General features: G+C 41.0%; 1 protein-coding gene across 1 annotated transcript in view; it reads left to right on the top strand.

Moving 5' to 3' along the window:
- Window positions 1-21,848, top strand: part of Ptdss1 (phosphatidylserine synthase 1) — a 55,374-nt gene that overhangs the window by 12,709 nt on the left and 20,817 nt on the right. The window contains exons 3-6 of the mRNA XM_048358359.1: window positions 6,160-6,204; window positions 9,056-9,180; window positions 15,319-15,477; window positions 19,302-19,453. Coding sequence (XP_048214316.1) covers window positions 6,160-6,204; window positions 9,056-9,180; window positions 15,319-15,477; window positions 19,302-19,453 — 481 coding nt within the window. The remainder of the gene's footprint in view (window positions 1-6,159; window positions 6,205-9,055; window positions 9,181-15,318; window positions 15,478-19,301; window positions 19,454-21,848) is intronic.

Here is a 21,848-nt window from a genome sequence, read left to right as displayed (position 1 = left end):
TGCCACAGCTCTACTTCTGGCTTTTTGCTGGTTAATTGGAGATCAGTCTCAACAGACTTAATCCTCAGACCTCAGCCTCTCTTGAGTAGCTAGGATTATAGGCATGAGCAGGCACCTGGCAGCAGCTCAGGTCTTAAATAACAGGCTTCAAGGCTTGTCTCTTTTCTCATGTCCCATACTTCTCAAGCGTCTGTGTTATGTGCAGAAGGAAGCTCAGGAAGGTTGCTCAGTGCTACCTGGGAATTTTCATGGCAGTGGTCTCAGCCTTCCAGACAGTGGCAGTGGAAGTGTATTCTGTTTTGCTTCCCTTAGGGGCCACAAAGGTTATAAGAACATAGACGTCCTTTTCTGGGATCCTAGAACAGAGCCAATGAAACCGTGACTCTGAATTTCATAAAGAATAAATTGTCCTAGGTGGCCACGTTACTCGGGAGTTGAGCAGAGCTGTCTACACCTACTCAAGTTTTTTTTGGTTTTGTTTTTTGTCAGTCCTGGGCTTGGACTCAGGGTCTGAGCACTGTCCCTGGCTTCTTTTTGCTCAAGCCTAGCACTCTACCACTTGAGCCACAGCACCATTTCTGGCCATTTTCTATATATGTGGTGCTGGGGAATCGAACCCCGGCCTTCATGTATACAAGGCAAGCACTCTTGCCACTAGGCCACATTCCCAGCCCCAACTACTCAAGATTTTAAATGAAAATTTTCTTGTAATGAAAACCTTTAACTTTATGAAACCTGAATACCTTATGCAGACATGACAAGTGTGGTTTGACTCTTATGTGCTGATTAATGTCTCTGATAATGCAGTTAGTTATTGAGGTATGAAGACAAGATATATGTTATTAGGCTGGGTGGTAGAGTAGCTCTAGTGGTAAGGAGAACACCCGTTTAACAGTCCCAAGGTCCTCAGTTCTGTACTTCCAAAACAAAAAGTCCCCTGTACTTCCAAAAACAAAAAAGATGTATATTTGACCTTTCTATAAAATTTGCCCAGTAAAATCTCCACTATTAGTGGGGGTTTTTTGGTTTTGTTTTGTTTTTTGCTAACCTTGTTTTCTCTCCTGTCTCCAACGTGTAAGATTTTGTAGATATCAACCCAAAGTTGCCACCAAAACCTCAGGCCTCCCCTAGCTACCCCATACTTGGTGTTGGGCAAGTCTGCTGCTTGAGTCTGTTATTAGTCTTTGCCATGCCATCTTCAATCTTTCTGCTTTTTCTTATTCTCTCGCTCTTTCTTGCTCTCTCTCTTTCATTTTCTTTTTTTTTATTTTATAATTTTGTCCATGTCCAGCTATGGAGCAAACATACATGCTCAGGAAACTGACCAAGGCAGAGGGAGCAGATCTGTTCTTCCATCTTTGCTTTTCCATTTCCCTAAATTCTAGGTTTTTTAGTTCTCAGTGGTCACTTCTTCATAGTTGAAGTTTGCTTTTGGTTCTAATTTGCTGTTTCTGGTATGTGACCTTTATTTAAGTAACCTTTCTTAGAAGCTCTCCGGCACACTTGTTCCTTCTCACACCTTGGGCTAGGACTGGGTGGGCCTCATGCCTCCCTGGGCTCCAACCTATCTGGAGGACAGGAATTCACAACACCCAGAGGAGCAGATGTTAAATGGGTTGACTGAGAAAGAGCAGGTGCTGTATTTACTTCCGGAAGACACTCACATGACCACCAGTGGGTGTTTGGTATGACTAGGCTCTAGGGCAGGCTCCCTGTGCCATAGGGGGAGACCGAGGGCAGCAAAGAGTGTGAGATTCTACTTCTGGCTTCCTCTCTGCTGTTCCCCCCACCACCCTTCACCTTTGGCTTAAAAAAAATTCTTATAAGATGCTATATCCACCCCAGTATTGCAAAGGACCCTGAAATACAAGTGTAATTTTAACTATTTCACTACATCATGAAAGTGAAATTGAGAAGTCTGTCGGAGGCTGTTTAGCTGCAAGGCTTCTTCTAGCAGACAGCTCCGGCTTCCTGCTTCCGAGGTTCCCCTGGACCACTGGTCCCACCCTCTACCCAGCCTTGTCTGTATCCCATGCCTGGCCCAGCCTCCTCTCAGGAAGTACATGTTGACTTAGGTGATGAAACAGAGCACCAAAAGGAAGTTCATGGAAGCAGCCCTCTCTTCCTTGTGTCTATGCAAGACAGACATCCTTTCATACTGTTAAAAGATGTCTAGAGGAGAGTGAAATACTAGTATTTCCTGAGCTTACCACTCTGTCCTCTTCCTCACTTGACTTCTTTGAACTCAAAAGATCATGCTGATCATACCTTTTGTTTTGTTTTATTTGTTGAAGGGTCTCTTTATTATTATCCAGTTTTGCCTCAAGCACAGGTCTTCTTGCCCTCACCTCCCAAGTTCAAGGATAAGTATGAGCCACCATACCTGTCCTAATCATGTCTTCTTGATGATTGAAAGTGATCCAAAAAACTTACTGTCTTCTAAATTAAAACAAATATATTTATATAATATATGGTACAACCTATAACATGATAATGTTATATACAATTATATAGTTAATATATGTATATATGTAATATATAATACATAATATGTATATAATATATATTCATATGTATATAATATGTATATAATATATATTCATATGTATATTATATATATTTCCCTCATTTTGTAACTTCTGCTTCAGTACTTTAAAAAAAATAGTAATTAATTCTTAGGTCTGACTATGCTTTCAAATAATTTTATTCCAAGTTTTCCTAGAAGAATTTGAACTTTAAAATAATCATTATGAAAAGAAGAAGCAAGCTAAAAGGACGTGGCTGGCCCTCTGGCCCAAGATAGAAATGTGTCACTGTTGGACAGGCATCTTCTGGTTTGGGTTAAAAAAATTATACTTCCCTAAATTTTCATTCTTCGTTATTTACTCACAAGTATAACCATTTCTGATTAATAGAGCACAGTCTTACACTTTTTGAGGTAGTATTAAAAATACTACTTTGCTCTCATGGCACACTAGCTCTTTCTTTTGAGATTAAACTTGCTTGTAGTATCTGACTGGAAATTATGCATTCTACATAGGAGATTCATGATGGATATTCAAAAAGTTCAGTTTGGAAGAAAGACAGCATTTATTTCTGCTTCACTGTCTGAAAGCCTTCCCATTTCTCGTATCTAATAAATGATAGTAATAAATAATATATTATAGAATATGTTTTATAATACATTTAATACATAATGAATATATTAAGTACATGTTAAATACCATATATAAATAAATATAGAGAATATTTTATTTATTGTTAATACATAAGCAATATATATTATTTATTATTGTTATAGTATATTGTATTACAATAATAAAAATATATTATTTTACATATAATATGCATATAACGTAACATAAATTACATCTAAATATATTCATTTTATATTATATTACAATAATAACATATTTATATTATATACAATGATATATATTTATAATATATAAAATGTCATGCACAAATGTAAATATATAAATGTGTACATAAATATATCAAACATATAATATATGGCTAATATATAATATAAACTGTATTATATGTTATATTTTATTATACCATAATGAAATAATACTTTATTACAATTATAATTATAATGCAAAATATTTCATTACTCTATAAATAATATAACAAAATGATTATAGTATAATAAATATATTTATTGTATATTAGATATCATGTACACATAGGCAAATATAAAATTTATATAACTATATCAGATATTTAATATATAATAAAAATATAAGCTGTATTCTGTATACATTGCTTCTTAGAAGGCAGTAGGTAGCTGTGGCAAATCTTACCATTCCGGCTTCATGGGGTGGACTGAGGCATATTTGATGAATGTAGGCAGCCTGGATTGGATTTGAGGTTGTTATAGAACCTGACTTGGATTTGATGCCACCTACTTACTCACAGGGCCTCTTTATATCCCAGGGCCCTTTGTCACCCTTTGTGGGCAAAGGCTTCTAGTAATTCCCTGGCTAACATCTCAGAAGGCTTCCTGGTCCCCTTTCCCTGGCCTCTCCTGTGTTCCTTCGCCTTTGTCATGGATTCCAGTTCCCTCCAGTGGCACCAGCACTAAGCACCCTTCTCTGTCTCTCTCCAGTGCACAATTGGCACTGGAACCAGTCGTGACTCAGACCTTGGACTCCCCCTTGGCTTCTCTTCCTGAGGTGACCCTGTGCTGTAGGGTCACAGGAGGCACTCAGAGTTCCTTACCGCCCTGCTGATTGAGTACAACTTGACCACAGGAGTGGAACCCTGTGGGCTGCATGGCCCTGTGCAGTGCTCCTGCTCTGGAGAGGTGATCTGTGAGTGGGCAGATAGTGGACCTGCACCACCATCACAGGGTGTCAGGAACACTTGAAGGCTGTGCTTGAGGCCCTGCACTCAGGAAAGGGCCGCTGCTGTCCTCTCCAGGATTTCCTTTTGTCTGACATTCCTTTCATCCTTGCTTCCAACAAGAATTCCTAGGTTTTTACCATTTCCAAGGTAAGAGCTGATTTGTAGCCATCCCTATAATTCCCACTTGTCTTAGAACTCAGCATTAAAAAAGAGTTGAGGTGGGAAGGGAGCTTTATCTGCTTTTTTAGTTTACTTCCTGCTTATTTAACTTCTGAGTCTGGCCCTTTTCTGTTTGTTAAAAATGTTATTTCCCGGGCTGGGGATATAGCCTAGTGGCAAGAGTGCCTGCCTCGGATACAAGAGGCCCTAGGTTCGATTCCCCAGCACCACATATACAGAAAACGGCCAGAAGCGGCGCTGTGGCTCAAGTGGTAGAGTGCTAGCCTTGAGCGGGAAGAAGCCAGGGACAGTGCTCAGGCCCTGAGTCCAAGGCCCAGGACTGGCCAAAAAAAAAAAAAAAAAATGTTATTTCCCTGTCTCCATAAGTATCTGTCCATCCTACTTTATAGTTTTTGACAGTTTCTCATTATCCAAGCCCATCCTTCCTGCCATCTCTAGCTCAGGAAGCAAATGTGTCTGGGTGAAGCAGAGTATCCCTGTCGACACTCAGCAATGCAGTAGATTTGGGTTGTGGTAGATACTATAAATGGAGTTCTTCATATGAGCCTGGTTTGTCAAAAGAAAGTTAGTTAAAAATGAATTCTAGAACAAGAATTACAATGTAGTGGTTGCCTCAGACAAGATTCAAGGTTGTAAGCAACAGAAGTTGGCTCTCATATTGAAGGATATGGATAGACTCATCCAGGCAGGAAGTCTCCCGCCAGAAAGGTGGTAAACAAGCTCAGGTGTGTCCCCTGGGCCTCAGTGGTTCATAACGTTGCCAATTCTCAAAGTGTAGAAAGACCTGGGAACCCAGACTGGATAGGTGCCCAACAAGAAAGAGCACTGCTTTTTATGGCTCTATGAGTTGTAAGGTTGCAGCTAGAGATAAATTGCTTTGTAGCTCCGGGCCTTAGCTTACTTGCTTCTTTCCTTTCACAAGTTATTGGTGTATCCCTTACAGCAAAGATAAGTTTTGTCGGTGAAATGTTGGTTTCATTTGTGTTGGTTTTATTGTGTGGTTTCATTGTGTGGACCTGCGCTGTCATATTCCCAAAGGTCATAAGAAAAAGCCACTGTACTTGTGTGTTCCAGGGATCCTAAGCTGTTTGTCTCCCACCCCCCCCACCCCCAATACATAGGCTTGTTCTTTTTCATCCGTCCATCTCCTCTGCATACACACTTCTCTTTCTCTCACTCGCTGCTTAGATTTGGACACAGACACACCCCTAGATACTGTCCTAACCCCCCTCCTCTGTCTAAGGGGCGGCCAGATTTCCCTTGAGAAGCACAATGTGTATTATACATGCCAGAGGCCAGCCTCCTGACCCACTCAAGGTTACAATGTTGTTGCCATGGGAAGTTATGTGCCCACTTTTGAAAACAAATCTTTAAAAAAAAAAAAAAAACTCCCTGTGCGAAGTAGAGCCTGTGACTATTTCTGTAACTAACTATCACAATGTGGTTAAAACATTCCAACCTTGACTTTGACCCTAGAGTAGAAGGAAAGGAGGGAGGAAGAAAGGAAGGGAGGAAGGGAGGGAAGAAAATGGAGGCCTTTCTGCTATTGTTATCTGCAGGTAGATCATCAGGGCGTTCTCCTGTTTCAAACCAGTTCATTCTTTCTAACTTTGTATTCTCTATCTGCAGGTCCATTTACGCGACCCCATCCAGCCTTATGGAGAATGGTTTTTGGTGAGTTGCTTCAGTAGATGCAAAAAAAGTTATATCTTTTTCTATGTGTTACATACCACTCATATTTACCATTCTGCAGTTAAACTTTTATAGTGTTTGTTTTGTTTTTACTTTTTTAGTGTGCCTAATACAGATTTTTTTTATTACATGTCTTTGATACAATATGTGTTATTGCAAACTGTTGCCTCTCCAATTGTCCCTTTTGAGTGTATACAGGTTTGACTCGAGCAAATTCCATTCATTTTCCTTTGTGCCTTATCCTCTTGTTACCCAGAATATTGGTCTTGTCAACTGGAGGGAATGCAAACACAGAAGCAACTCAGCCTCCTCAGTGCTATGAGCAAGAGAGAATTCTGACAAAGATCCCTCATCTGAACTCGTTTATCAATGAGTGTGCCAATACTGAGTATCTTAGTTTTGATTTTTGTGTTCCCCAAAGGGAAATTGAAATAGATGCATGCATGAAGCCCTAAGTTCAAATAGATTGAAAAACAAATCTTCAAAAAGTTTGACCATTTGTATTCATCTTGTGTAAGACATCAAATAAAATTATTTTCAGCTTGGAAAAGTAATCTTTTATACTAATGTTAAAAGGACTCTTATGAAGAATGGGTGTTTTGCTAAGCACCTCTTGTCTTTCAACTTTCAGAGAGCCTCTAACTCTGAGTTTAGCAGCGGAGTTTTCACTCAGCATCTCCTCACTGAGCGTGACTGGCTGGCCCTGCTGGCCCAGACCCACAGGGCATGCCCTTGGGAGCTACCCTTAAGCCAGGGGAAGGAAGACAGCTACAGTGAACAAATTTTAACAACTCTGTAAATAAATATTACCAGCTGTCAGCATTGTTGGGAAATTAAAGCTGGGTGAGGGGCACTCACAGGAGATTGCCTTAAGCTTGAGTAGTAAGAGGAGGCAAAGCTGAAAATCTGAGAGCAAAGAAAGTTAAAGACATCTGGGGAGCTTGGCCTTCTAGCCGGAAAAAGGCTGCTAAACTGACCCCACAGTTAGGAAGACCTTGGCATGTTCCAAGCCAGCCGTGGCCCATGTTTCCTGTACACAAGAGAACCTTTAGGAGAGCACTCAGAACTGAGAGTGTGTGCCAGGTGGGGAAAGGAGTATGTGCAAAGGGCATTGGGAAATCTCACAAAAGTTCTTCCCAGAGGAATGATGCAGTTGCATTTACATTTTTGTTTGTTTGTTTTTGCACTGTCCCTGGCTTCTTTTTGCTCAAGGCTAGCACTCTTCCACTTGAGCCACAGCGCCACTTCTGGCTTGTTCTGTGTATGTGATGCTGAGGAATCAAACCCAGGGCCTCATGCATGCAAGGCAAGCACTGTACCGCTAGACCACATTCCCAGCCCATGCATTTACATTTTTAAAAAGAGTCTTGGCTGTATTATACTCACAAGCCATGGGTGGTGTATTGCTTCTTAAAGTATTGTTATTTTCAACTCATTTGGCACTTGTGAGTTGTTTTATTTTCCATCCATTGTCTAGCTATCCAGCAGTTTCTGTCTTTACTTGGGAGTTTTTCTGGAACATGAAACCCTTTAATAATCTGATGAGACATGTAGCCCTTTCCCCAGGACCTGAGCCAAGTTTGGGGTCCTGTGCTCCAAGGCCATGTGTATGAGTGTTTGCTTGCCCACTGCCATGTGGCCTATGCGCATCCTCCTTGTATTGTCCAGACCTGAAGCCCCACTGAAAACCCAAGTGTACATAGTATCTCTTTCTCCCTCAAAATAATCATTTTCAAAAGGCATAACAGGACATTTAAGGTGATAGTTTATAACAGTGACTGGTATGTCAATGTAAACCTAAGGCAGTTGCCATAACCATGTGCCTAGATGTTTGTGTTCCTGGCCCCAGGGATACATGGGTAGGTCATTCCTGGTCCTTCCTGGCCTCTCCGCCCTCCCTGAGGACCCAAAAGCCCCATTGAGCAGCCTGCACTCCGGCACTTCCTGGAAATTGGGGCCAGCTGTGGCCATCCTCGTCTGTCTCTCTGGATATTACAGTCAAGCCTGTGCTTGGGCAGCTGTGCCCTAAGGTCACGTGTATTACCTTGTCTACATGCCCTGTGTCAATGTCTTCCTTCTTACAGGAGCTACTGGAAAAAGCGGGAATGTTCTCCTCCCCCATGCTTGATTTTCAAATCTTTCTGAGATATGGTACACAGATTTTGAATTTTTTGAAAATGTATCACCATTCTTTTTTAGTTGACATGCATATGGTTATTAGGATAGCAATTATGAAGTTCTGTGACAGGAATATGAAGCCTGCAAGGGCTAATTATTAATATGGAGGGCAAATCTAGGATGGGAGGCCCAAGGTCCACTACGTATGGAGTATCCAGTGAGCCCCAAGGCTGAGATGTCCTCACCCAGCTTGAGCCTGTCAACTCTGGTGGTCTCTTAAGATGTTGTTTTAGGTCATTTTATGTCCTCCTCATTTATCCTATAGTAGCTCCCAAGCCCTGCCTGTCACTTCAGTGCCACTCTCTCAGTCCCCTCTCTGCCAGCATCCGAGCTATATTTTCACAGACATTTCTTACAGATCTCTTGGTGGCCAGTCTTTCAAGGCTCAATTCCAATATTGTTTGCTCAGAGACAGTTGCACTGATTCCTCTCAGTCCAAATTAGAGCTCTGAATCAGGCTCCCTCATTAAAAGAAAACACCTGGATTGGGATGTGGCTCAAGTGTTTTGGCACTTCCCAAGCAAGGCCTTGAGTTTAAACCCCAGTAAAGTCTAAGGTTTCCATGGACGATGTTGCAGTAATCACACAGATTGTATTCAAGTTTGATGTGTGTTGTGTATCTCTACTAAACCTGAACATGCTTTTGTTTTGGCAGGACTGAGCGTGCTCTACTTCCTGTTTCTGGTCTTCCTCTTGTTTCTGAATTTCGAGCAAGTTAAATCCCTAATGTATTGGCTAGATCCAAATCTTCGATATGCCACAAGGGAAGCAGATATCATGGTATGTATCCATCAGTGGCACCAGAGAGAAGTGGGTAGATTCTTGGGTGTCCGTGGTAGACCTGACATTTTAAGTTGGTTCTCTCTGTGCTTTCTGTGTAGAGAGCTAAAACTTCGACCTTCAGGTGAGCTGTTAGCTTGTATGGTTTTCAGAAGTGATATGATGCAGGGAAATAAAATCCTGTCATGAGGGAAAGCACACACACTAAGGAAAGTAAAAACATTGTTCTTAGACTTGTGCGTAAGCTTTTTAATTTTTCCATACTGACTTTTTCCGTACAGGGCCTTGTACTTGTTAGACAGGTGCTATACTGCTTGAGCCACATCCCCAGCCCTTTTTTTTGCTTTAGCTATTTTTCAGTGGGGGGTCTCAGGTTTGTCAAGTTGGCCTGGGATTTGAAGCCTCTTACCCTGCTCAACGGGGATTATTAGATATAAATCACCAAATTTGTCTTATTGCTCGAGATGGAATATTGCTAGCTTTTTGCCTGGGTTAGCCTCAGAGCACAGTTCTCCCAATCTCTGCCTCCTCGTAGTTGGCATTACCAGTAGGAGCTACTGTGCCTATTAGCTGGTGCCTGAATTTTGCCTATATCATGTGCTCACTGAAGGACTTTGGGGAAAGTTGGCTTTTAGACTGTCCCTTTCTTAATAAGGTAAGGATAATAATACATATTTTGGGGAATTCTTATGAACTAAACAAAAGTAACATTACATATAGTTGTATACACAGCTGGCCACAAGCCCTGCATGGGGCCTGACATATGCCAGCTGCCATGGGCTGCCGTTGTTTCTGTCAGGGTCACCCTTAGCACTTCTACCCTCAGTCCACAATCCCTGAGCCCCAATTCCACAATCCTCCCATCTGCTAGCCACAAAGAGGCCAGTTGTTACTTTTATTGAGCCACCCAAACAGCTTTTATACTTGCCTAAGACTGATCTGTTTTTAACTTTATTCCAGAGACTGCTGAAAAAGAGACAAGAAATGTTTTTTCTTCATGCTCACAGTAATTTTCTTTTTGGCAAATGTATGTGTCTGTCCTACACCAGTCAGTGAGATCCCTATCTCAGGCAGTAAGCCAGGATGAAGACCAAAATCTATATCACAGTATTTTGTACTGTAATGTTCTTTACCACTTTTTTTTTAATGCCTAATAGTTGATGCAGGTTGAAAGAAACCTGGTGATACTCAAGAGAAAGAGCAGGCATTTGGGTTGTTGGCATATTTGCTTTGACAATCAAGAAATGATAGGAAAGGAATTAGCAACAAGTACAAGCAGTAATTATTCTATCTTAACAGACTTTAGTCAGACCCTTCTTAGAATGGTGTTTCTAAAGTTTTAACTACAACCTACCTGCCTTTCTTCCTTTCTGTTCCTTATTTCCATCTTTCTTTTCTTTCCTCCTTGCCTCCCTCCCTCCTTTCTTTCTCTCTCTTCTCACTTTCTTTCTTTCCTTATCTTTCTCCTCTCTCCTGTCTTTCTCTTTCTTTGTGTGTGCACCAGTACTGGGCTTGAATTCAGGGCCTCATGCTCTTGCTTAGCTTTTGATCTCAAGGCTGGCTCTCACCACTTTAGCCATTCCTCCAGTTCTAGAATTGTAATTGGAGATAATATTCTCAAGAATTTGTCTGCTTAGGCTAGTTTCAGACTGAGTTCCTTAGATTTCAGCTTCTTGAGGAGCTAGAATTATCGGCATGAGCCACCTGTGCCCAGCTTATCTTCAGTTTTCTTCAAAGACCAAACAAAGATAATGCAGAAATCATAAATAGCAAGAACAGTTTGTAGATTTCTTATTTGAAAGACATAAATGGCAAAGGATGATTTAGTAGCTTATAACGATAATAATTGTATTAACCTTCCATTACTGTAACAATATCTGATGTAATCCATATAAAAGAAGGAAGAGTTTGTTGTTGGTCATAGTTTTGGAGATCAGTTGACTCTTGTCAACCGACAGCAGTCAGTTGGCTTGTGGCAAGGCAGCACATGGAGGAGCACATAACAGGAAGCTGCTGACCTCCAGGCAGCCGAGCAGCAGAGAGATGGACATCCCATAGCCCTCGGCAAGGGCACGCTCCCATGACCTAAAACCTCCCACGTAGGCTCCACCCCTTAAAGGTTTTCCCATCTTCCTATAGGAGCAAGCTGCATACCAAACATTTAACACAAAAGCATTTGGAGGACATTGTAGATCCAAACCACAGTTGTAATAAAAATGATGATAGCAGTTCCTGGTTATGGACTGGTCACTTTATTTTGATAGTCCCCATAAGCCTGTCATACGTGTGCTCAGTGTTTGTATCATTTCACTGAGAAGAAAATGGAAGCCTTAAGGTTAAGCATCTCACTCAGAACTCAAGCTGGGATCTCTCTGGCTTTAAAACTCCTTTTCATTTCAGCTCTGCTAGGTACAGTAAAAAGTACTAGTATGTACACAAAAGCCTTTGAAATTGGGAGGAAGATATCCCAGATAAAATATTTTCCCAGGCATCATTTTTAGGCCTTTAAGCAAAAGTGATCATATTACAAAGCAAACCAACTTGCAGATGGTTGTGTGGCTGCCCTGTTGATCCAGTTCTCCCAGCTGTGAGAAAGAGAAACTTTAGAAACACCATTCTAAGAAGGGTCTGACTAAAGTCTGCTACGATAGAATAATTACTGCTTGTACTTGTTGCTAATTCCTTTCCTATCATTTCTTGATTGTCAAAGCAAATATGCCAACAACCAAATGCCTGTTCTTTCTCAAGATTATCACCAGGTATCTTTCAACCTGCATCAAGTATTAGGCATTAAAAAAAAAAGTGGTAAAGAACATTACAGTACAACGTATTTGACCTCTATCTTCCTCAGTAATCTCTTATCACAGGAACATCTGAATGTTACAGTTATAGCTCCAAAATAGCTGCAACTGGCTTCTAAAATCTAGTCTCCCATAATTTCTACTTCTTCTTGCCAATCTAAGCAAACCTTGAGAGTATTGGATGCTTCTAGAGTTCTGATTGGTGCTGGAATGGCCACCTGTTCTCTCTCCCTCATCAGTTTTTACTTCCTGCAGGTTGTTTTTACACTTTCCTGTGGAGAAATTCTTTCAACATTGCAGGATTTGCAGAAGTTCTTTGGTACAAGACTGACAGTCTGTGGCATCTGTCCTCCCTAGCCTTTACCTGATACCCACTTACTTTGATAAACTCTGGTCACTGAAAGCCACACTCCCTTTGCCCTTAGAATTTTTTTTTTTATGAATTAAGATAGTGCTAGGGAATTGTTCATCCTTGTAGGGTCTTTTTCTTATCCAATAGTCTGGACAGTTTGCTGCTTCCTAAAATATTGATTCAGGCCTGGGCTGTGGCTCATTGGTACAGTCTACATGCCTTGGCATGAATGAAGCCTGGGTTGGATCCCCAATACCAAAATAAGTTAAGCATAATTCTTACTGTATTTTGTTTTTTTAAAGTACATTCTGCCAAACACTGGTGGCTCATGCCTATAATCCTAGCAACTTAGGAGGCTAAAATCTGAGTATTGACATTGGAAGCCAGACTGGGTAGGAAAGTCATTGAGACACTTAACCTCTGATTAGCCACTAAAAAGCTGTGAGGTGGGGTATAGCTCAAATGGTAAAAGTACCAGCCTTAAGCAAAGAAACTACGGGAGAGTAGGAGTTCAGGCACATATGTGCATGCATGTGTGTATGCACACACACACATGCACACACACACACACACACACACACGAAGCAAAAGTAGACACAGGGTAACCAGTGAAATGTCTTAAGTGTTAAGGTGGTGGTGGTGATGTAGGTATATATTACAGTTTCATCTGAACTTTATTGTATCATCAAAACATGTCAATTTTAGAAAGCCATTGCAAGAATGTGAGCAAGAAAATGACACTGCAGTGTGAAAAAGTTGAGAAGGTAAATGTATAAGATTTGGAATTTGATTACTGATAAGAGGGTGGAGCCATCGAGATTAGCCTGAGGACAGGTGGGGTGGTGAGTGGGTTGGAGGTGGCAGAATTATCACACACTTGCCGACTCAGCCCATTTCCAGGTCCTGGCTGGCTCAGGTCTGTCTTCAGGTAAAACCTGTTTCTCCAGGTCTTAGACTTCTGCTTGTGGGAAGCTCCAAGGCTCTAGTACCACTGGAGCTGTGTGTCTGATTCAACCAACTGTTCGTCACAGATACTTAGAGAAACAATGTGTCTCTAATTATTCCTTCAACTATTTAGAATGCATTTGCATTCCCAGATGAGAAGTAATCTGGAGGTGATTTGAAGTACAGAGAGGATGTATACAAAATATGCAAATTTTGTATAAGAGATTTGAGCATCCTGGGGTATCCTGGCACTGGTCACCAGGATACCAAGAGACAACTATAAATTGCTGTATCTCCTGAGGTATTCCCAGGACCAGTACCCCAGGTCATTAACTAGCACATCCGCACATTAATAATTCTAATGTTAGTATATACCACTGCCACTTTATATTTTTAAAATGTCCTATAATTGAAGCATAGAAGTGCCAAGGCCTGCCAAAACCACCTCCAGCCTATGGTTGAGAATAATCTTGGTAGACATCCCCACCCTTGACCCCATGCCCTGGTCTAGCCCCTGAGCCTCCTATTCCAAAGCTGGCAGAGGGAAGAGATGTTGAGAAATCTGGGGATGGTGGCACGGTGTTACTTTCTTTGCCCTAATATATGGCCTGCTCTAGGATGTGGTATGTCAGCTTGCGAGTCCCTGTGACAGGAAAATACTGTTGAGAGTCTAGGAAGAGACTTTTCCCTGCAGTTCAGGGTAGGTTGTGTTTTTCAGCCTAGACCTACCCTTTTTACATTTTCTTCTCTTTTCTCTAGATTTCCCGCTTACACATAATTTCCCATCCCACTGCTTTTCAGTGGTAGGTTTAAAAATAAGTCCTTTCACTTGTACAAACTGCAATACACTATATCAGAGAAGGAGATCAGATATGGTAGGATTCAGAAGAGAATGGAAGGCACTGAATTGCTCTTTTGTTCTCTCAGAAAGTGTTACTTCTAGATTTTGAGCCTGGTACACTTTGTAGGAATTTTTTTTTTCCAGTTGGGCTGATAATAGGTAGATCTTTTCCAACTTTTACTATCAGATTGGTTTTGAGAACAAAGGAGATGAGAGGAGGAAATTGCCTTGAAATTTGTGTTATATCATCCAATAGTAAATACTTTTGTAAGTACATAGAGATTTAAAATTGCTTAGAAATGTATGTCATAGTCAGAGTGAGAAGATGGAACCAAAATTGTTTAAAAGCTTTAGAATTTCCTAGTATTTGAATTCTATAGTAGCTGATGTGTTTTTAGGTGGGGGATATTCTATTTTACTATTTCTGAAGGTGGAATGATAGCCCTTGTTTCCAGCAGAGCATTTGTGTTTTCCTTAGAGTTCTGTGTAACACGCCCCCCCCCCAACCCAACATTTTCATTCTGTAGTACTCAGTTTAAAAAAGTTATTATGGCTTCCTCTTTAAATCATAATCTTTGGAAAAAATGTGAAACTTCTTTACTGGGATTCTTTCTATTTCTGTAACTGGTTTTCCCTTACTTGCCTTGTGGTCAGGTGAAGAGTCTGTGTAATGTGACTTCTTTAAAATGCCTTAAAACTTGGTAAAATTCTTTTCCTACCCATTCTAGCCTAGTGTTGCAATTCAGAGCCAAGTAATTTTCAAATATACACTTTCTGATACTTGCTCATTTACTCCAAGAGTTTTGCTTTTTTTTTTTTTTCTCTCAAGAGTTTTGCTTTAAAACTGTAAAAAAATCAGGTACTGGTGACTCCTACCTGTAATTCTAACTACTCAAGAGACTGAGATCTGAGGCTCCAAGTTTGAAGCCAGCCCAGGTATAAAAGTCTTGTGAGACTCATATCTCTGATTATAATAGCAAAGACTAGAAAGCCTGAGTGCGGCTCAAGTAGTAGAGCAAAAAAGGCCCTGAGTTCACACACACACACACACACACACACACACACACACACACACACACACACTAGGTGTCAGATCTTGAGAGTTCTTTGATTCCATACCTCATACCTGAATCCTGAGAGGAAGCTGATTTCTGGAATTCTGTTCATTTTCCCTTTTATTTTATTTTTTTGTTCAACAGGAGTATGCTGTGAACTGCCATGTGATCACCTGGGAGAGGATCGTCAGCCACTTTGATATATTTGCATTTGGGCATTTCTGGGGTTGGGCCATGAAGGCCTTATTGATCCGCAGCTACGGCCTCTGCTGGACAATCAGTATCACCTGGGAGCTGACTGAGGTAAGGCGTGGCCTGAGGCATTGCTGGACTCCATACGGCACTTGATGTGTATAGGAGACAGAGTGGGCAGGTAACAGGCATTCACCTCTCCAGCACAAAACTCTGCTTAGCTCTGCTTACCATCCTTGTAAGAACATTGAATACTTTTTTTTTTTTTCCAGTCAGTTGTGGGACTTGATCTTAAGTCCTGGGCACTGTTCCTGCGCTTTTGTGCTCAAGGCTAGCGCTCTACTACTTTGAGCCATAACTCCCTTTCCAGTTTTCTAGTGGTTCATTGGAGATAAGGGTCTCATGGACTTTCGTGCCTGGGCTGGCTTTGAATGTGATCCTTAGATCTCACCCTCCTGAGTAACTAGGATTTCAGACGTGAGCCACCAGTATCCAGCCAGAATACCTTTTTTATTTGTTTGTTTGTTTTTGCTTTTGTTGCCAGTCCTGGGCCTTGAACTCAGGGCCCGAGCACTGTCCCTGGCTTCTTTTTGCTCAAGGCTAGTACTCTGCCACTTGAGCCACAGCGACACTTCTGGCCGTTTTCTATATATGTGGTGCTGAGGAATCGAACCCAGGGCTTCATGTATATGAGGCGAGTACGTTACCACTAGGCCATATTCCCAGCCCCAGAATACCTTTTTTATTAAAAGAAAGAAAACAAAATCCTCATTTACTTAAATCTGCCTCGATGCCATAAATCATAAAGAGTATTTCATTTCTATGAAATCAAGCTAAATAATGGGGTTAAAATCCCAAGTGAGATAAACAAATAGGAATTCTGTGTATACATAAGTTATTTTGCCTTCACACTAGTTTCCAATTTGGGAGAAATGGAAAAAGGTGTTGAAGAAACACAAGGGCATCTGAAGGTATTTTTCTAGCTGAAAATGGCTTCCCCATATACTCTATTATCTGTGATCAAAAGTTTGTCTTATTTAATTAGTGCAAGAGACATGTTTTTGAAAAACTTAGCAAAATGAAATTTGGGGCCAGGCGCTGGTGGCTCACGTCTGTAGCCTAGCTACTCAGGAAGCTGAGATCTGAAGATCGTGGTTTGAAGCTAGAGCAGGCAGGAAAGTCCATGAGACTCTTATCTTCAATTAGCTACTAAACCCCCACACCCAAAGAAAACTGGAAGTAGAGCTGTGGCTCAAGTGGTAGAATGCTAGTCTTGAGCAAAACAGCTCAGGGACAGCACCCAGGCCCCGAGTTCCAGCCTCAGGCCAGCACAAATGGAGAGCAAAATCATCATTGTTCAGTATTCTATTATTATTAATCATTCCCAAACAAAAGAATTGGCCAGATGCACAGTATAAATCTTGGTGCCAATCACTGTCTAGACCCTAACTTAGAGAAGTGTGTCAGGAAGATGTCAGTGAACCTCTCACGTTGTTAGAGACTGAGAGTCTGAATCGCTGTCCTGGCGAGACCACTTCCTTTTGAAGGCTGTTTGGGAGACTTTCCAGTGATATCTCCTGCTTTCTCATAGTTTACTGTTGGTCTCTGGCCATGGTCTACAGCGACCATGCTGGTACAACTACAAGTTGATTCCTCAACTTGTAGTTGTACCAGCATGGTCTCTGTATTCTTCTGAGCCTCCCTGATGTTCTGTGTATTCAAGCACCAGTCATAATTCATGGGTGACTCATTCTTCTCCATGTGACTTCTGCAGTGACTCCATTTCCAAATAAATTTACTTCTGAGGAATTAGACGTTAAGAATTATGATACGGTTCAACCCATCCACAGCACTGCTCAACACCTTCCATATACAAATCTTCATATCCAAAAGTATAAACAAAAAAAAAACCCCAAAACAAGACAGCAGTATATTATACTTGTCATACAGAACAATAGTAGCCAGGCCTGCAATCCATATGCCAAGCCTGCATTTCTGCCTTTATACCACATTCTGCCTCCAAGGTCAAGCCTCCTCTTCACTCAGCTGCCACATGACCTATGCAATGCACCAGGCCCTCAGCCACCCTTGCCTGTTCTTTCTCCATCTCACTCCCAGGTCACACCTACATAGTCCATCAAAGTCTCCTCCCACTCTTATCTGATCCCCCATCTCTTGTTTGCAGTGCATTATCTGATCTCCCATTATCTTTGTTTGCAGTGCTTGTCTGAAAACTCCTTGTGGCTAAAACAGACCTCAGATATCAGGTGAAGGGCTTCACCTCCTCAAAGCTCTTGAGTTGTTAATAGTCCCTGACTCTTAAAACAGAATCCAGACTTTGAGACAGCCTCTGAGGCTTGTGGGGAGCTGGCCGCTGCCTCTCAGCACAGCCTCACTGAACTGTGGTCCAGCCATCTTCGCATTGTTTATTTAAAAGACCTTGGGCTTTCCCCCCACTGAATCCCTTAGCCAAGTAAAGTCAAACCTTTCCTCTGCTCCTTACCATAGCCTGCTGCCTCTAGGGCTTAGCACCTGGGGAAACTCTTCCCACCCCCACGCTAGCCAGCTCCATGTTCATTCCTGCCCCCTCTTCCTTGCACATCACAGACAGTTCCTTCTGACTAAATGAACACAGCCCCAACTCCTCAGACTGGTTCTGAGGGTCTATCTTGTTCTAGCATCTAGTACCTTCCAGAAAGCTACTGGGCTAGGAAGTGTCCTTCCTGGCCATTCCTCATAATTTTGGTTCAGGAAATGTTGCTGGCTTCTGCTTCCATTTCTGTCTTCCTCATCAGGGCCAGATTCCCAGATCTGCCTTGTGACTTAGAACCTGGGAATGTACCCCAGGGGTCTTGTCAGCCCTCCACCCAGTGCCTCCACTAAGGAAGAATGTAGCTCGAGCCATCACCTGCTGTAGCTGTCTTGGAGCTTTCCAGCACATTGAGAAGGAAAACTTTGGTTTATCTTTTGTTTATAGCTCACAAAATGCTTTCATGGACACTGCTTTGACTTTGCAATATTTATCCTATTATCTCAGAGGTCTGTGATGACAAGAGTTGTCTCTTTGCAGAGAATTCCCTGGCATGGTCTTTCTACTTTCACCTTCTTAAATCAGGCCTTCACATAGCAGGTCAAGCTGCACTGCACACAGCTCACATACCCTTTCTTTTTAGGGAACAGAAAGTTCCCCAAAGTGATATCTAATCCATCCTTCCTGTTTCCCTTTTCTGGAACATTCTTTTTCCCCTTCTTGAAATTAGTCATTTCTGATTTTACTCTTCCCACTTCAATATGTCTTCCTTCAAGAAACCTTTTCTACTTATGAATGAATCACTTTTGCCCCAGTTTTCTTACACAAGCCACTCTTGTAACATTTGGTTAATTCAGACGTAGCTTGTGATTTGTGGTTCTTTGCCCCTTGAGATCAGCAACCTTGACTTCTTTTGTCTTACCTCTGTACATCGTTATAATAGATAATAAAAGATTATGTCATCAGTTTATGGGAACCGTCCTGTTACACTCAGTTGCCCTCATTTCAAATCAGGGCCAACCTCTGCTTTTGCAATTCACTCACTGGTTTACCCACAAATGTATGGAATATTTCCAAAATGCACAGCTTGAATTCTCAGGCTGCTCATTTTGAGGATTGTTCCAGTGCTTTGTTGTCAGGGATAGAAACTTTTTTTTTAGGAGCACTATTTTTTTTTGTGTTTTTTTTTTTTAAAGCCCAGTATCAAATAAAGCTGTTAGGATAAATGTTGTTTGCAAACCATCTGCAAGAACCAGATTACGGACTTTGAACATGGAGTGGGGTGGGAGATGGAAGAACATTTGCTAAAACAAGGTATGACTAGAAGGAAATGTGTCTTTCTACATGGCACCCCAATTTTGCTTTTATATTCCCCCCCCCAACCATCTTCTCTTGTGTTCCTCAGCTTTTCTTCATGCATCTTCTGCCCAATTTCGCCGAGTGCTGGTGGGACCAAGTTATCCTGGACATCCTGTTGTGCAATGGAGGTGGCATCTGGCTGGGGATGGTGGTCTGCCGGTTCTTAGAGATGAGGACTTACCACTGGGCGAGCTTCAAGTGAGTCCTGTTCCTCCTCTTTTCAGGGTTATTCACACTGTTGCATAACATGTCGTAAGTGCTTTGTTAGGCTTGATCTTATATGCGGTCTTTGATGATAAGGAATAAATTCCACATTAGCAATTAGAACTCACAAATGACTATAAACTTCATTTCAATCATTCATCCAGAAAATGCTGTCCTGTTACAACTTTTTTCTTTCTCATGCTATATATGTAGAGGACTCAGGCCTTCCTTGATTTCAAAATAATTCTCAAATCTGTCCCTTCCCTTCGATTTCTACTGCCTCAGCCTGTGTCCTTGATCCCTAGAGCATGCCCTCCTTCCCACCTCAACCATTCTCACACCAATGCTTGAGTGAACTATTTGAGGACATTAAGCTCATCACATTACCTGCTGTGTTGGCTTCTCCTGGTCTTTAGGACAAATTGTACATCAGATACCTGAGGCTCTGTGACCAAGCACATACTCCTTTCTTTCTTCCTGGGATCTAGCCCATGTTCTGGGGGCCAGGCTATTTATTCTTTTTGTTGCTTACTCACGTTGGGAAGACACTTAGTTATAGCATTTTCATCCTCCCTACGTCTGAGGAGAGCAACACAGGTCACTGTTGTTACTTTATTCTGCTTGATCCACCTTGCTTCCCAGTTTATAGCAGGAATCTGCCATTTGATGAAAAAGAAAACATGGAAGTGATCATGAAAATAGTAATTATTCTCACCACATTTAAAATTTAGTTTAAAAATATGAGCATCATGCTAAGCGCCAGTGGCTCACACTTGTAAGATCTGAACATCACAGTTCAAAGCCAACTGGGGCAGGAAAATCTGTGAGACTCTTATCTCCAATTAACCACCAGAAAACCGGAAGTCATGTGGTGGCTCAAGTGGTAGAGCGGTAGCTTTGAGCTGAAGAGCTCAGGGACAGCGCTCAGGCCCAGAGTTCAAGCCCCATGACCGACAAAGAAAAAAAAAATGTCATCACCCCATGTTTCCTATATGGTTTTGAAACATAATTTTACAGGGCTTCTAAATATTTCAACATATAGGCAAACTCATTTCCCTTATGGTTCATTAGTTGTTTCAAGCTTTTCTTTTTACTTCTATAAATAAGTCTACAATGAAAATTCTTGAACATATGTCTTTTTTGTACCCTTTTGTTTGTAAACAAATAGTTAGAACCGTGTTTGTGTCTTTCTTTCCATTCACTGCTTAAATTTTTAAAATTTTGGCCAATTTTATCCTACATAAAATGGTGCGATTTCTAATCTAATATTCATTATTTCTCTTAGCAACTGCTTTTTAGAATTCTAGGATATTTACAATTTGTAGCTTTAGTTTTCATTTTCATATCTTTTTAATTTGTTGTATATTCGGTTTTTCAGTTAATACTCCAAAAACTTTTTATGCTTTTATTAGGTAATGTAAACCTATATTTTCTTCTAACCTCTAATAGTGGTATCTTTTTATAGTAATAATTCTTACTATTATAAGTAGCTCACTTGCTCTTCTCAAACCTATTTTGGCATGTGCTATAGGATGAGACTTCACTTCACACTTATTGTCATAGATAGCTAATTTTTCCTGTCCTTTTATATTAATTCTTTCTTTTGACACGGTCTTGAAGGTCAACACTACAATTCTCTTTTTATTCTTCAAATTAAACTTTAGAATCATTCTGTCAAGATTCCAAATTGATTATAAATGAAAAAGTTTGATGCTTTTTGAAGTCCCATTAAGTGCTTAAATGACTATAGATGGATTTAAATTAAATTAACCTCTTCATTATATTAAATAATCTATTTTCTGTTTCCTAGGTCTTTTTTATTTTTTCTTTTCTTTCTTTTTTGTCAGTCCTGGGGCTTGAACTCAGGGCCTGAGTAATGATCCTGGCTTCTTTTTGCTCAAGACTAGCACTCTATCACTTGAGCATTACTTCCGGGATGCAAGTCTTTTTACTTAGATATTTTCCCCATATGTCCCTATGATTAGAATGGCAGGGAGGTAAAGGACTAGACCTTTTTTCTTGTACTGCTATAAACGGAAAAGATTTGTCATGTTGGTATTTGTGCCTTTAGCACTTAGCCTGCTGTCTGATATATAAAATCCCTTGGCATAAATATTAATTGAATTAAATACCAGGTATTAAATGATACTTACATGGGTATCAGCTCCCATTTGCAAGAGCAAGGATCTGTACTCTGCTCTGAAGCTTTCAAAGTTAGTCTCTGCTAGTCTGGGACTATTTGTTTCTATCTTGGGCATATGAATCTTTTCAGTGGGTGATTGTTAGGATTAAAGTTGAGAAGTTAAATATTACTGTCTGTTAACCCCAAAGTATGGGAAAGAAATAAGGACATAGTGATCTGAGGAGTGTCGGCAGAGCAAGTGCCCTT

The sequence above is a fragment of the Perognathus longimembris genome, chromosome 12 (genome assembly GCF_023159225.1).
Source record: "Perognathus longimembris pacificus isolate PPM17 chromosome 12, ASM2315922v1, whole genome shotgun sequence".
Lineage (NCBI taxonomy): Eukaryota > Metazoa > Chordata > Mammalia > Rodentia > Heteromyidae > Perognathus > Perognathus longimembris.
Note: the sequence above shows the minus strand (reverse complement) of the source record. Positions and strands in the feature narration are given on the sequence as shown.